This window comes from Phascolarctos cinereus, unplaced genomic scaffold, assembly GCF_003287225.1.
Source record: "Phascolarctos cinereus isolate Bilbo 61053 unplaced genomic scaffold, phaCin_HiC Scaffold_1;HRSCAF=81, whole genome shotgun sequence".
Classification (NCBI taxonomy): Eukaryota; Metazoa; Chordata; class Mammalia; order Diprotodontia; family Phascolarctidae; genus Phascolarctos; species Phascolarctos cinereus.
Genome location: NW_027555514.1, coordinates 14765432 through 14781062, shown reverse-complemented (window position 1 = coordinate 14781062; position 15631 = coordinate 14765432). Strand labels below are relative to the sequence as shown.

The following is a 15631-nucleotide window of genomic DNA, read 5'->3' as shown; positions in this document are numbered from 1 at the left end:
CTCACAAGCAGTCATCTAGCCCCTGCCTGAAGGCGTCCAGTGAGAGGAACTGAAAATTTCTTAAAGCAGATCATTCCGTTTGTGGACAGTGCTAATTACTCGGATGTTTTGCCTCCCATCAAGCCTTAATTTGTCTCTTTGCAAATTTATTCTTGATGTAAACAAAAGCAAAGCAGTGCAACAAGACATTTTTCCCCCTGTGAAGTCAAGGACACCAAGATACCGGCCATGGAATGTTGGCATTGACTGTTTCATTTGCCTGTCATCCACAGCTCTCTAGATACAGGCGAGCTCCCCACTGCACAGGGTCTGTGGGCATTGGCCTAAAAAGAGGCAGGCAGCCGGGATAAACTCACAGCCATCGTCTGGGAGAGCGGGAGGCGGTAGAGAGAACAGCATGAAGATGTTTATTCAGTCCTCTCGGCCTCAGGTGTTCTGACTTCGGGCTGACCAGGCAACATCCTCCCTCCCTGGCTACAGCCTCATGAAATACCACTACCCTCATTTATTCAGGGTTTTCCGCAAGTATATATGAGTACTCGTCCCTTTTCTAGGAGTTTGAATATGTAATTAAAAAAACCCAACAGGGTAGGGGCCCTGTGTGTTGAGAGAATCCCCTAGAAGCAGCATTTATTGCGTGGCTTTTTATTTTTTGGCTTTGCTTTGCTTTGGCAGTGTTCTAACATAGAAGACCGTGAGAACTTGGCAGCTGTCATTCGTGCTGTCTCTTTTCTTAAAACATTACCTTGCTGTTAAGTTAAGGAAGACCCAAATTAGGAAGGCTGACTTCTCTGGGGAGGTGTCTACTCTAGGATGGACACTGGGAGCACTTAGGGAACCATAAATCACAAGGAAAGAAAAAGTTGTCAAGTGGCTTTATTAGTTATAGAATCTGACCAAGGCTGCCTGCAGTATAATTCCCCTCTTCAATCCTCTAAAATATCTTTTAACCTATATAAAAAAAATTATACCTACAAGAAGTGTATACCACTTACAATATGCCTTTTCTTATACAGTTATCAGTCATCCACTCAAGGACAGCTCCAATGTAAACTCCTGTACAGAGTGCACGATAAAGACACAGATTTGCTGGCAGTGCTAAACAATCCCAGGCTCTTTCTTCAGCAGCGGATCCTTCTCATTGTTTGCTGGGAAGAACATAGCCTTCTCCTTATGGAAAGAAACATCTAGTCCATTGTTATTTAGCACCTTCCCAGGGCAGCTTTCAATTGCCTTGTATTCTTTGTATCGCCTGCAAGTAACATTTGCAAAAGTTACTCAGAAAAGACCTTCACTGATGAAATGTTGCTCTCTAAAAAAAAGTCCCTTACATTCTTTTATTAAATACAACAGGCACTAAATAAAAATAAACAAAAGAAGGGGAAAAAAAGTCGATTCTCTTTAGCCTCGATCTAAGGCCAGCCAGTTGCTAGGGTGCAGAAAGAACGTCTTGTTTAGTGGGAGCTTTCCTCTTTCACTCTCCCATGTGAGAAAAGTGCTAGCTTAGCAAGGCTTTAGATGAATGTAAAAACCTCTTAAGACATTCAGCATGAAATAATCAAAGTTTTGTTTTTGAGAGAAGGAAGTAGAGCACAGTGGCCAGAGAACTGGCCTTGAATTCAAATATTTGCTCTGACATACCTGCTGTGTGACTCTGTATAAGCCACTCACTCCCTCTCTGCCCCCAGACAACTCTCTAAGACTCTAAGTTACACAGGAGTGGCTGATTTGCATCGTTGGAGGGACTTTGCAGGACTTCTGTATACAAATGAAATCTTAGGTCCAGATCAAAAAACAAAGTGAGTTGTTATTAAAAACCTGAACCACTGATTTGTTTGGAGATTTTTTTTTTATAACTCCCGGCAATATTAATGGAGTGTTTAAGCAATTAGAGTTCATTAGAATGGGGAGGGGGGAGAGAATTATAGATTGATAGCTGGAAGGGTCTCTGAGGCTTCTTAGTCCAATACCTTCATTTTACAGTGGAGGAAGCTGGGGTCCAGGGGAGAGAAAGACTTCCTCAGGCAATATCTGAAGTAGGCTTTGAGCTCAGATCCTCTAACTCGGGAGCCAGAGCTCCTAACGCTGCACCAGGGGGAAAATGCTTTGTTCAACACAAAAAGGAAGCCCAGAAGCCAGCTCCCTGCTCTACTATCCGGGCAGAAAGAGAGACACCATTTGTAGAGAACCAGCAACTTGTTCAAACAACGACTCAGAAAATACCCAAAGAGTTGGAAGCAGAAACTTACTTGCACACAAAGAAGGTTAAAAGAACAGTGAATACAGTCAAGGCACTGATGGCGATCAGGATGCCTGCTCCGACTCTGGCAGGTGACCCTGGAGCTTGGGATGAAAAGAAAGAACTTTGGAATGAGCCCTTCCATGGAAGGATCCAGCACAGAGCCCGGCACAGGAAAATGTGCATTGAACAGACGAGTCCTTAGCGGCCCTTCTCTCCACAAAATAGCTCTCATGATCTACATTTGTATTGTATTGCTTGGGAGATGGAGACCTCCTTGAGGCTGGGAACAGTCTCATTTTGGTCTTTGGTGCTTTCATACCCAACCAAGTGCCTGGCATGCAGCAGGCATTTAATAAAAGATAGTTGAAAGAAAACGAATTCACATCTTTATAATCATCCTGCCCCAACCCTTTCTCTCCTCCAGTTTCTTTTAGAAATGACCACTCTTATCTCTCCTGGAATGTATCAACCACAAGGTCTCCTAACAGTGAAATAATGGTTAGTGCTCAAGTAGCTCTTTCCCTTGCTTTAAGTTTGCCTTGCACCTTTTTAATAAAAAAAGCATATTTTGATATACATATATATACCATATATATTATATACTACATATACATATATAGCATATATCCCACACACATATGTATGTATGTATGTATGTATGTATGTATGTATGTATGTATGTATGTATGTATATTGATTAGTGAGAGAAACCTTGAATCAGCAGAAGTCATAAGGGAATAGATGTGACCTAACTTTGCTCAAAGGATGCAGCAGAGCAAAGCATATGAGCGTTAAGGGAGGCCACCTTTGCTCTCCACTGCCCTGTTCAGCACCTGCTTTTTGAAAAGGGGCGATGAAGTCGAATGTTGCCATAAAATGAGCTAAAATGCAAAGTCAATGGCAGAAGAATGACAGAGGGGCCCAACTGGACAGTCTCCTAACACAAACATCCGGTTCCCAATCAAAGCTCCCTCCTTGTCTGTTCTGTTGGAATTTCATGTTTATATGGAAAGTAAGAGCATACAATAATTTGGTTTTAAAATTGTCTGCTTGGTTTTCCCTGCTGAGTTCCTGAAGAGTAGCCGAGTGAGTTTGGCACTGTGGGTTTGGTTTCTTTATTTGGTAGAATATGGGAAAGTGAAATAGAGGGCATATGGGTAAGTTAAGAAGGAAACCAGGAGCCCACTGGGTTTTTTTAGGTGCTCTTCTGCACTCTGAATTTTTGATCATGCTGCTGTCTCCTCTAAGTGGGCATATAGCCTGATGCTGGCACCAGGCTACCTAGGTTATTTAGAGACATGAACCAATGTCATTATTTATAGTACCCAGACCTTTCAAGTTACCTCTGGAAATGTGGCTACATTCAAGGAGAGGCTTAACTGTATAATGATAGCCTATTAGTACTTCGTGTAAGGTCACCACCTGGAGTTTCATCTGGCGACTTGGCCCTAGTCACAATTTTCTGGGGTCACTCTTTTAAGCTGGGTTCTAGATAGACATGTTATTTTCTTTTAATTCTAAGTTAGGAATCCTTACTAATGATCGTTCAATAACTCTTCCATTGTGAAGGGGAAGAGGGAATTGTGGGGGAGATGCTGACTAAATTCTGAAAGCAAAGCTCCAAATAGCTCAAGGAAATGTGGGTGTACATTTCTTTTATAAAAAAACAACTTTCACTGACACTCTTTAAAAAAACATTACTCTCACTTCCCAGCAGTACTCTCCCTCCACCCCAAACTCTCCCCATACAGTTTCATTCTATGATACCTCTCCACACGTATCATATTGTTTAGAGGGAGCATGGTATAATGGATGGTTCAAGTCCTCTCTCTGTTACCTCTCAGCTGTGTGACCCTGGGCAAGTCACTTAATCTCTCCGTGCCCTCAGACAACTTTAAGTGACTGATGAATTACTGATCTGCATCAGCAGAGAAAGTTTCTACTTGGGGAGTTCCTCCCACTGATAAAGTCCCATGTCCAGATCCCCCAACCCCAACTGTTGTGATACAACCAACAGTGAACATCTGTCTGAGAGTTCCTACTTACCTTTTCCATTGATAGAGACCAGTGTACTTGTAAGGGCCAGACTGGCCTCATTACCCAAAGTAAGGTTCACACAGTACATCCCGGCCTCACTGAAGGCTCTCCTTATGGTCAGCAAGCATTGGTCATTGACTTCCACAGGGTCACACACTGTGTTCTGGGGCCACAGGCATGTAGGATCAGAAATAACTGTACAGACGTCAGTAGGAGTGCTGAAAATGGCAAGAAGGTTGGTGGGCAAAAGACAGAGGAGGGGTGGGGAGGATGGGAGAGAGGAAGGGAGAAATATTTTGTTACTGGTGGGTGGCCTGCGTGGGCTATGAGCTGCATTACTGTAGGGATTACCTATATTGATGAGTTCATACATTTGGATATTAGAGTATGGGGCATCTCTAAAGCTCAATGGGTGAATGAGCAAAGGGGAGAAACTGACACTTTCTTTGCATCCATTCCTCTTCCTGAATCCATAGAAAGCACTTTGGGATAACTTAACACATCGTCTCACCCAACCCTGGGAATGCTGGATTCACTCCTTCCTCCAGGAGGGAGGATGTAGTCCTGACAGCAATAGCATTCAATTTCATTTAGTTATCCAACAAGCTTCTCTTAATGTATACAAGGACAAAGAATCCCTGGATGTGAAGAAGTTAGCTACTGTCTTCACCACCTTTCCAAGATTGTAGAGAGAGTAATAGTCAGAGCTGTACGAGGCCCGGATCCCCACACCTTGGCCAGGGGAGAACACATTTCAAATGAATAGATAAAAAGGAGAACTAGGTGTGACCAATGCCCAGACACCACTTAATCAATCAAAGGGCATTTCAGCTCGATGCAGCAGGTATGTTCAGACTGGCTCGTGGGCCTGGCCATGCTTTCAGAGTTTAGTCATATAGGTCTCCTATAAAATAGCAGACCATGGGCAGCTAGGTGGCGCAGTGGATAGAGCACCGACCCTGGAGTCAGGAGGACCTGAGTTCAAATCCAGTCTCAGACACCTAACACTCACTAGCTGTGTGACTCCGGGAAAGTCATTTAACCCCAATTGCCTCACCAACAACAACAATAATAATAATAATAATAATAATAATAATAATAATAATAATAATAATGACAAAATAAATAAATAAAATAGCAGACCAGTTCAGAAACTAAGAGGTTCAAAAGCAGCTGGTGGAGAGAGGAAAGAGCCACTCCTAAGAAGGAATCACTTGGGGAGTTGAGGGTAGGGGGTGAGGAGAGCATCTTGGTCTCAGCCTCTGTTCCTCCCTCTATCCTCTTGACCAGAGAAGGACCCAGGAAACTTTAGAGGAAAAGGACTTGGCTGTTTCCTGGGCATTCCATCTGTACTGACAGCTGTGGGAGGCAGTGTCTATACTGGCAGAGGAGGAAGAGGAAAGACAGAGTCAAGGTTCTGCAAGGAGCCCAGCTACACCACCCACAGGAGAACGTGCTTCCAGAAGCTGTGAATTGCTCCTTGTCCTGTTCACTCCCTAGGCTTGACCTCACATTCCTTAGGACACTAGATTTACTTGGTGGGGGGGGTGTATCATAGACTTTTTTTCTTACTACATCACCTTGGTAAATACTCCTTTCTAAAAGTTAAATAAATCAGGCTCAATTATTGAATGCTACTGTTCAGTCATTTCAGTTATGTCTGACTCTTCATGACCCCAATTGGGATTTTCTTGTCAAAGACACTAGAATAGTTTGCCATTTCCTTCTCCAGCTCATTTTATAAGATGAGGAAACTGAGGCAAACAAGGTTAAGTGACTTGCCCAGGGTCCCACAGCTAGTAAATGTCTGAGGCCACATTTGAACCCAGGTCTTCTTGATGCTCTATCTACCAAGCCACTTAACTGCCCCTAATTGATATCAACTGCTGATCATGGAGGGAAGCATGCTGGTGGGGACTCATAAGCTTTAGTTTTAGAAAGACAAGCCCAGCCCCTCAGGGTCAACCCTAGAACCCTGAGGGGCACATCTGGCATCTGTCCTCTGACTTGCTGATGGAGTTGAGGGCTGGGAGCAGCTCTAGAGCTTTGGTTACAAAGTCACCGTGCAAGGTTGAGGCACCCCCTCCTAGCAGCTGCCTGCTAGACAATTCTTTTTTTTTTTTCTTTCAGGGAGGCAATTGGGATTTAGTGACTTGCTCAGAGTCACACAGCTAGTGAGTGTTATGTGTCTGAGGCCGGATTTGAACTCGGGCCCTTCTGACTCCAGGGCCAGTGCTCTATCCACTGCACCACCCAGCTGCCCCTAGACAATTCTTCAACTGCATCCAAAGCCGTACCTCCACGACAAGCGTGATTTTCTTGGCTGGTCACCAAGCCCCAGAACTGGACCCTGGTGAGGAGTCCAGTATCTAACAAGCACCATTCCTGCTGCCTAACCCTCGCCCCTGGTTCCTTAGCCCCCGAAAGCAACGTAGTTCTCTTTCTCAGCCCATTCCAACAAGGCTTCAGTTGAGTAAGTGTGTATTAAACACCTGCTGTGTGCCAGGCACTGTGTGAGGAGGTAGTGATACAGAGACAAAAATGACACCAGGCTTGCCCTTAAGGTGCTTACATTCTGCCGGAGGTAAGGGGACGTGATATGTGTGCAAAGAAGCAAAAACAAAATATACATAAAATATAATGAAGTTCTCACATGGGGAAAGGGAATCATTCATTAAGTGCCTACTACTGCCGGGCACTGTGCTAAGTGCTTTGTTTTTAGATAATTTCTTACAAATATCATCTTATTTGATCCTTACAACAACCCTGGGACGTAGGTGCTCATATTATCCCTATTTTCAGTGGTGGAAACTGAGGCAAACAGGGTTAAGTGATTTGCCCAGGGTCCACAGCTAGAAGTGTCAGATTTGAAGGCCTTGCTCTAGGCCTAGCACCTTATATTGTGGCACCTCCTGCCCCTAATGCAGGGCCCATGCAGGGGCCTGCCAGCCCCTCCAGTTACCCCCAGCAGAGTGTGAGGTCGTTGGAAAAGTGGCATTTTGACACCTTTCCCATCTCGTGGCAGTTTATGTCAATAAGCTGGAACCGTTCTGAAAGTTTTAGTAACTTAATCAAACATTGCATTTATTGGGCCTTTTTCAAGGTCAGCAAACCCGTCAATCCTCTAACTCACTGGACACTCTGTAAATTCCAACATTGTGCTTTCTCCAGAGCTGTAACTAGGGCACAACAACTGTTGGTGGTGTTGTCCGGGACAGTGCTTTGTGCCATCCCCGGCTTGCCACCCCATTCAACTCTTTTGGCCCTATGTGAAAGAAGTCCTCGTGACAGCTCTATCTGGGTCTGCAGTGAATTGGGCGATTCTCTTCTGGTTTAGGGGGTGGAGGGCATGTTGCAAACAGCCTCCTGCCCGGCCCTGGGGGTCTGATGGGGCTCATTCCGATATTGTACTTACTTCCCTTGGCAGGTGACGACAAAGTCGATTGTGGAGTCTTCTGTCTGCGACACCGCCTTCTGAATATTTGTCATCTGAATGATATTAACTTCAAGGATTCCCTCTTACAAAACAAGCCCGAGCACGCCCGCCAAAGAAGAGAGAAGAACAGAACCCAGTGAATCAGAAGGGCAGAGCATATGAACAAAGACTGCCTTCTCCTGCCTTCATTCTCTCCACTGCTAAGAAATCGACAAACCACAATCAAAGGTCCTGGATTCTGCCCAGTGGCTCTGTCTCCATGGAGCCCGGTCTCCTGAGAAGCCCAGTGGAGCTGCTGACTTCCCTTCTAGCTTGTTTTCATTTCCTTTCTTACATAAAGTGTGAACTTGTGAAAACTAGCAAGCAAAGCAGTCAGGCCTTTCTGGGCAGGGGGGTCAGAGAAAGCTAACATGACCCATCGCCACCAGCTTCAGGGAGCCCCATGTGGCCAGCCAGGAGCTGCTGAGAGTCAAGCCTAGGGCAGCCACACTAAATAACCTGTCTTTTAATATGGCCCTCCACCCCACCCCCAATCTGGATGAAAGTCAGCACCCAGGGTTCAGTAGGTAGTGTCCTCCTATGGTTGGAGCCAACCCAGGGAGTATGAAGATACCTGTATGGTATGAGGGATGCCAGGGGTAGCCAGGAAGCTTCTTCCTCTGCCTCTACATGCCCCGCCCCCCATCCCCTAATATATCTCCTGGCACCTGTCAAGCTGCCTGAAATGCCAGCATGGGAGATTCATTTCTTTGTGGTCTAGAGGCTTTTTGATTTTTCAAGAGTGCCTGACTGAAATATATATACTACTGGGGATTAATATAGGACCCCTTGGGAGGTGGGGGAAGCAGGAATATTCAGAAGAGAAGAGAGAGCATTGGGTTAGGTAGAAAGCAGCCAAAGAAGCCAATTTTCCTGAGGTGAGTGGCCTGGTATTGTATGGTCTGAAGAGTTGCTACCTTTAGCTAGCCATCTTGGAAATACTGTAAAACTAAAGCCAATACTTAGAGACGTCTGTTTAACTCACTTCAGTACAGAGGAAATGGGGCTTGGCATGGTGGTCCACCAAGGACCTGCTACCTGGGAGACTGAGGGTGGTGAATCCCCTTGAGCTCACGAGATCTGAGCTTCAATAGGGCTAATGCCAATCTAGTGTCCAAATTACATCTGGCACCAATATGGTGAGCCCCAGGAGCAGGGGGGCCGCTAGGCTACCTAAGAAGGGACAAACTTTCCCAAGTCAGAAATGGAGCAAGTCAAACTTGTGTGTTGAGTGGTGGAGGGAAGCAGAATCGGACTCATGAGTGGTCCCCACTCTTCTAGCCTTGGTGAGATAGGGAGACCCAGGCTCAAAGTAAATTTTTTAAAAATCATGTGAGGAGAGATAGGTTTATCTTCTCTTTCCAACTAGACTTTGGGTTCTTTGAGGGCAGCAATCACACCTTGGACTTCTGTATCTCCATGAGCCCCTAGAATGACACTGAGAATGGGATAGGAGATCAGAAAATAAATGCCTGCTGCTGGGGTTTGATGTCCCAGCTGGCTCCAGGTGCTTACCTACAATAGTGAGAGATGCCAGAAAATGGCCATATCTGGTGACCTGGCAGCTTTCATCAGGAGCCGCTCTCCTCCAATCTTCTAGGCTGGCATCAGTAGGCAATGGGGTGGCGGCATCAGAGGACTTTACAATACTTACTGAGAATTGAAAAAGACAGATCCATAGAATAACAACAGAAACTTTAAAAACATTTTCAAGTCATGTTTCAGCAAAGCATTGAAAACAAGGTGGGACTGCAAATGCTTTAGGAGTTTGGATTGAATTGAATGGGAAGAGCAGACAATCTGCTGTGTGGGTGGTGCCAAGTGATCCTACCATGGGTTTTCAATGGTGAAGGCAGACAACCCCAGATTTTGTTCAATCAATCCAGCAACAAGCATTTATTAAGTTCCTGCTATGTGTCTGGCACGGTGCTGGGCACTGGGGGGTGCAAGAACAAAAAAAAAGGAGACATCTCAAAGAAAGAAGGTGAAGGAATGGTGGGAACACTAGAATCCAGGCCGAAAGCCAGTCTCCTGATCCAGGTCACAAATCCCTACAGCCACATTCCTGCTAATTGATGTATGGGGTGTATAACAAAAGTTTCTTTTGAGCTCCAGGCTTTATTGATGTAATTAAGGAAAAACTCAAGTATTAAAGTATCTAGACACACCAATCCCAATACCTGATTGGGTCCCTGAGGATGTGGTGTATAATGGAAGAGCTTAGATTCTGAAACTCGTAGGGGAATTGCAAAAAAGCCCTTTCCCCCCCTTCGTGAATTCAGAATCATTTCTAGGAAATTCACTTTTGGTTGGCGTTAAAAAGATGTAGTGTCTTATTTATCATAGACGAAGCCCTCATTAAGTCAAGGCCGTTTAACAGAGTGGGAAAGAGGGCAGAGATGTTCAACCTTATGTTATTTATTTTTTTTTTGTAAGCAACCAGGGTTAAGTGACTTGCCCAGGGTCACACAGCTAGTAAGTGTCAAGTGTCTGAGGCCAGATTTGAACTCAGGTCCTTCTGACTCCAGGGCCAGTGCTCTAGCCATTGCACCACCTAGCTGTCCCAACCTTATTTTGTCTTTCAGTTTCTAGTGGTGTTCCATACCTAACTTACGCTCCTTCCTCACCTCTGCCTCTGAGCATCCTAAGCTCCTTTTAAGGCTCAACACCTGGTGGTGCCTCCCAGAGGAGCCTCTCCTGATCTCTCCTTTCTCACCCTCTTCACCTGCCTAGTTCCTGCCACATCTCTGAAACTACATTGTAATTACTTATCTGTATCCAAGTTGTTTCCCTGTGGCACAATGTAACCTCCCTGAGGATAGGAACTGTTGCATCTGGTGTGTGGTAGGCCCTTAATAACCACTTACTGAATTGATTTGAATTTAAAAGGCATACCCTAGCAAGCATATATACAGCAACTTTAAGGTTTGCAAGGGCAGCTAGGTGGCTCCATAGTGGATAGGACAGTGGGCTTGGAATCAGGAAGATTCATCTTCATGAGTTCAAATCTGGCCTCAGACACTTACTAGCTCTGTGACCCTGGGCAAGTCACTTAACCCCGGTTGCCTACAAAAAAAATAAAATAAAATAAGGTTGAACATCTGTGCCCTCTTTCCCCCTGTTTGCCTCAGTTTCCTCATCTTATAAAATGAGCTGGAGAAGGAAGTGGCCGACTGCCCCAGTGTCTAGAGAGAAAACCCCAAAGAGGGTCATGATTGAGACAGCAACAACAAAAGGTGGGCAAAGCACTTTACAATTGTCTCCTTTGATCCTCACCACAACCCTGGAGAAAGGTGCTATTATCCCCATTGTATGGATGGGGAAACTGAGGTTTAGAGTAGTTAAATGGCTTGCCTAGGGGCACACAGCTAATCAGTGTCTGAGGCTGGATTCAAACTGAGGTCTCCCTGACTCCAGGTCCAGGGCTCTATTCATTGCATCAGGCTGAGATAGGAGATGGGCAGTCCTGCTTCATAAAGGCTAAAGTCACAAAAGCTACTATAAATGCCCATTAAAGAAAAAAAGGCAAAACAAAACCAAAAACCTTCCCCGGAAACTTCTCTCATGGCACTGAGATGCGAATTCTGGAGCTTTATCTGCCCCAGAGGACTATCAGCTTCCTAGCAGGAGGAATTGCGGTAGTCTTACTACCCATAGGTAGGGAGTTTAGCTTCTTCCCTCTGGAGAACCATCACAGCCCACTGAGTCTGCACGGCTACCACTGCTGTGGCCAGAGGGCTTGGGGGAAGTCCTGTCCCTGACATGTAGGTAACGAACGGCTGTAGAGTCAGAGGCAAGTCACTCAGTACCCCAGCTCGTAAGAGTAACAAGCACAAAGACACAAGAATAGTAACCCCATTAAACAGCATTAAAGGTTACAGAAAGCATTCAACTCTCAAAGACTCTAAGTTAAAGATGAGCTGTTCCCTTGGGGCTTCCACACCAGGCATTCCCTATCCTGCTGAATGATCCGATCTGTATCAAAATCTGGATTGGGTCAGTAAAGGGACTGTTATGTTCATAAATAAGGCCCTAAAACAGTCTGGTGTTGGATTCATTTACAGAGGTCATGGATGTTTACTAATTTTTCATAGTGAAAATTATAAGGTTCCTTTTGAAATACTAGAAAGGGAGAGTAAAAGCTCTAGAGAGAGAATTTTGTTTTGATGAATTAAATGTATCACAATAGCCAAAGTCATATGGAAATTTAATTACATAAATTATGTCAATCTACACTCACTACGGCCAGATTAATCTTTCTAAAGCACAACTCTGATCGTGGTCCTTGCCCTGCTCAATAACAGTCAATGGCTCCCCATTGCCTCCTGAATCAAGTCCAACCTCCATTTCCTGGCATTTGGGCCCTTCAGGATTTTGGCTCCAGTTTACTTTTCTTGCCTTATCTCCCAGTATTCACTCACCCCACGCTCTCTATTCAAAGTGGACTACAGAGATATCCTGAATCATTTCGCCCAAACCAATATCAGTTCACAATAGTGGTGTTGACATATGATATTCAAAGCTTATTATATCTCATTTGGAATCCCATTCTAATGCCATTTGGGGGAGAAGAGTGGAAAAGAAGGCAGGAAGAGGTTCCCTTGAGCTACAAACTTTCCTCTTCTCTCCTCTTTCATATTATGCTTGAGGAACAAATTGCCCCACCCCTTGTGACCAGAGCCAGAGCTGGGCTGGGAAAAGGCACTGTCATCTGAACTCAGCTCTGCTGCTCTTGGTTCTGCTCTCTTTCCTCTAATCTCTGGGCAGAAGTTACCCTTCTCTCCTCTGGACATACTGCTTTGAACCTCTTATGAAGCTAAGGGATGCAGCATGGTTCAAGGGTAGGGTCACTGACCCTGGGTCAGAGGACCAGCGCTCTGTCCTGCCTCCAATGCTTCCTGGGTTTCTGTTTCCTGCACTGTAAAATGAGAGGGTTCAACACAACCTCTGAGGTCCCTTTGAACACTAAATCTGTAGTCTTGTGAAAGAATCCAAGATATTACTAAGGTTTCAAAGGTTGAGATTGGGTGAGTAGAGGAACAGGTGGAGAAGGACAGAGATTCCATTTCAGTTTGGGCATGTTCAATTTGAGGTCCCTCTGGGAAATCCTGGCAAAAAATTCCTGCTGACTTTGAGGTGAAGGTGTGGATCTTAGAAGAAAGGTCAAAGTTAGAAGGAGATTTGAGAATCATTTCCATGGCCATAGTGGTTGATGGTGGGACAGGGAAGGAGATTACCCAGAGAGAATTGAGTAAAAAGAGAGGGCCAATTCCCCTTTGGGAATAGTCACCTTCAGAGGATGAGGAGGAGATAAGGAACAATGGACTGCTAGGAGAAGAATCAGGATAAGAACTGTCTCTGAAGCCAAAGAAGAAATCATAACTGGCAAGAGAGGAGAGAGATGGCACCAGCTTTATATACTGCAGAGGGGTCAAGGAAGGAGACTGAAAAAAAACCCATTGGAATTACCAATTAAGAAGTTTTTGTTATCTTAGAGAGGGGGAGTTCTGTAGACCATTGGAACAGACTCCAAATTACAAGGTGAGGAAAGAGTGTGTGTGGGTCACAGTAAAAAAAAAAAATTCAGGGGAGAGTTGTAGACAACTTTTTAAAGAAATTTAGTGGAGTATGTTGGGGGGAATATTGGGATGGTTACTCAGTGGGATAGAAGACATTTTTAGTATTGGGGAGACTAGAGCACATTTGTAGGCACATGGGAAGAAGCTAGTGGAGAAGGCCAGATTGAAGATAGAAAGATGTCTTCAGATTGAATGCCTGGCTCATAGTATACACTTAAATGCTTGTTGATCAATAGATTGAAGGAGCCCAAGACCAGTGATGGCTTCCAAGGATGGGTGGCAAAGCATTCTTTCTGCCTTTCAGCAGAGAGGGGGGTACACTACAGGTGTGGACAAGGCAGGCAGCACCAGGCATGGCCAATGTGTTGCTTTGTTTTTCTCAACTGTCCTCATCTGGGAAAAGATAGGTAGGGTTCAACTGGTGGGGAAGGGAGAAGAAGAACCGTTGGGAAGTAAGTGATAGTAAAACAAGAGAGAGATAAATGCATCAATAAAGCATTTAATAAGAAAAAAGTAAGGGATGATGCTGAGAAATTTTGGGAAATGGGGTAGAGTAGGTGGGGCAGCTCTGGCTGGCTCGTGTTGATTAGCACAGTGCCTCATGCATCAGAGATGTCTAATGACTGTCCACTGAATAAACACACATGAAAAGCATGTCATTTCAAATGAAAATATTTCACTGGAGTAAATAAGCACCATCTATTTGGTATCTTAAAGTAACATTTCTTTCTAAACTGTATAACAAAAGCTAAGAGATTCCACCTTTAGGAATGATTCCATCACTTTAATTCCAGTAGAAAGCTCATAAATTTTAGCAGGCAGTTTCTCTCACAGGTATTATCCTAGCCATAAGGCCAGGATTAAGGCGCTTAGAACTAGTAGCTGAGAATTTCAGAGATCAAAAGCTGCTTTCTTCTTCTCTTTTCCTTGCCCTCCCACGAAGCTCTTGAAGACTCCCCAAGTTTACACCCTGGATTGAAATATGCCCTTTCAACAGAGAACGTCGTGAGAGCAGAAAAGCAGCATGCCCACGTTCAACGTAACATGAGAAAAGTTATTTTCTTGCCACTAGAAAATGAGACACCGATCAAACCGAGTCTCCCGAAGGCCACTTTTCTAGACATGCTCATGTCAGTCAGAAAGGTGAGCATGACAGCTCCCACAGGACGCCATCATCCGACACCTCTGAATCCCATCTGTCTCTGCAGTTGCTTCTTTAATGGGGTTACTCCTGAGTTTTGTTTTCCAGGCTCAACTTTCTTGTATTGCTAAAGAAGAGAAAGAGCTCCAAGTTTTCTGCACTGCCCATTTCAACAACCAAGGCACACAGTGGAATCAGAGGGCCTGGGTTCAAATCCTGCTTCTATCACTTACCATGTGTAACGTTGGAGGAGTCGCTTGACTTCTCTGAGACTCAGTTTCCCCAACTTTAAAATGAGAAGGTTTGGCTAGATGATCTCTATGGTTTCTTCCAGCTCTAGACCTATGATTATGAACCCAAGTCTGTGTTTACTAGACTATACACTTTGTCCATAGTCAGACTTGCAGAATGGCCATCATTGTGATGAATCTGTTATTATTTAAATGTAGAGGACCAGAATCATCCCACTGGAATTCTCAACCCAGAGTGCATATGCAGTTTTAGCAAAGAGTGGGGCTAAGCTAGAAGAATGGGGAGGGGAGAAGGGCCTTTCCTAGGCAAAATCTGAATTACAGATTTTTTTAAAAACGTCATTCTGATGTCCATATACCTGAAGATGCAGAGCCCGCGTGCGATAATGGCTTCCCAGACAGGAAACCTGGGCTCCAATCTGGCTTCTCACACATACCAGCAAATCAGTGTTCCAGGCAACTTTCTAAAATGATCAGTTGGAGGTAATGAGAGTTCCCCCAGCTGGTGAAACCACAGGGCTAGACCACATTCAAAACAGCTTTCAAATCTCTGCTAAAGCACCAGTAGTCCCCCTCGGCCCAGCTCCTCCTTGCTGCCTCATCTCCTAAAAGGTCTTGCCCCGTCCCACCTCCTCCTGCCTCTCCTCCACACTCCGCGCCTCGGTGGACTCGTCTTCCTTTTATGATCCTTGCACCTCTTTCTTCAAAACCTTTCAATGGCTGTTCATTAGCTACTGCATCAAGTCCAGGCGCCTTGGCCCCTCTTTCCAGGCCTTCCCTGACCTGGCCCTGGCCCTTCTGGCTAGCCTCACCTCCCCTGCCAGACAATTGGTTCCTGCTCTCTTCGATGCATGGGCTGAGCGCTCTTACCTATCAGGCCTCGGTCTACGGTCTTCCGTATTCTTG

At 45.0% G+C, this 15631-nt stretch overlaps 1 protein-coding gene across 2 annotated transcripts in view; it reads right to left on the bottom strand.

Moving 5' to 3' along the window:
• Positions 1-858: 858 nt before the first annotated feature.
• The window catches only part of GPNMB (glycoprotein nmb), a 32246-nt gene continuing 17473 nt past the window's right edge, over positions 859-15631 (bottom strand). For both annotated transcript variants that reach the window (XM_020993259.2, XM_078150807.1), the window contains 5 exons: positions 9270-9407; positions 7695-7797; positions 4289-4497; positions 2250-2343; positions 859-1252 (listed from right to left, as the gene is read on the bottom strand). In XM_020993259.2, coding sequence (XP_020848918.1) covers positions 1099-1252; positions 2250-2343; positions 4289-4497; positions 7695-7797; positions 9270-9407 — 698 coding nt within the window. In that variant the 3' untranslated portion in view covers positions 859-1098. The remainder of the gene's footprint in view (positions 1253-2249; positions 2344-4288; positions 4498-7694; positions 7798-9269; positions 9408-15631) is intronic.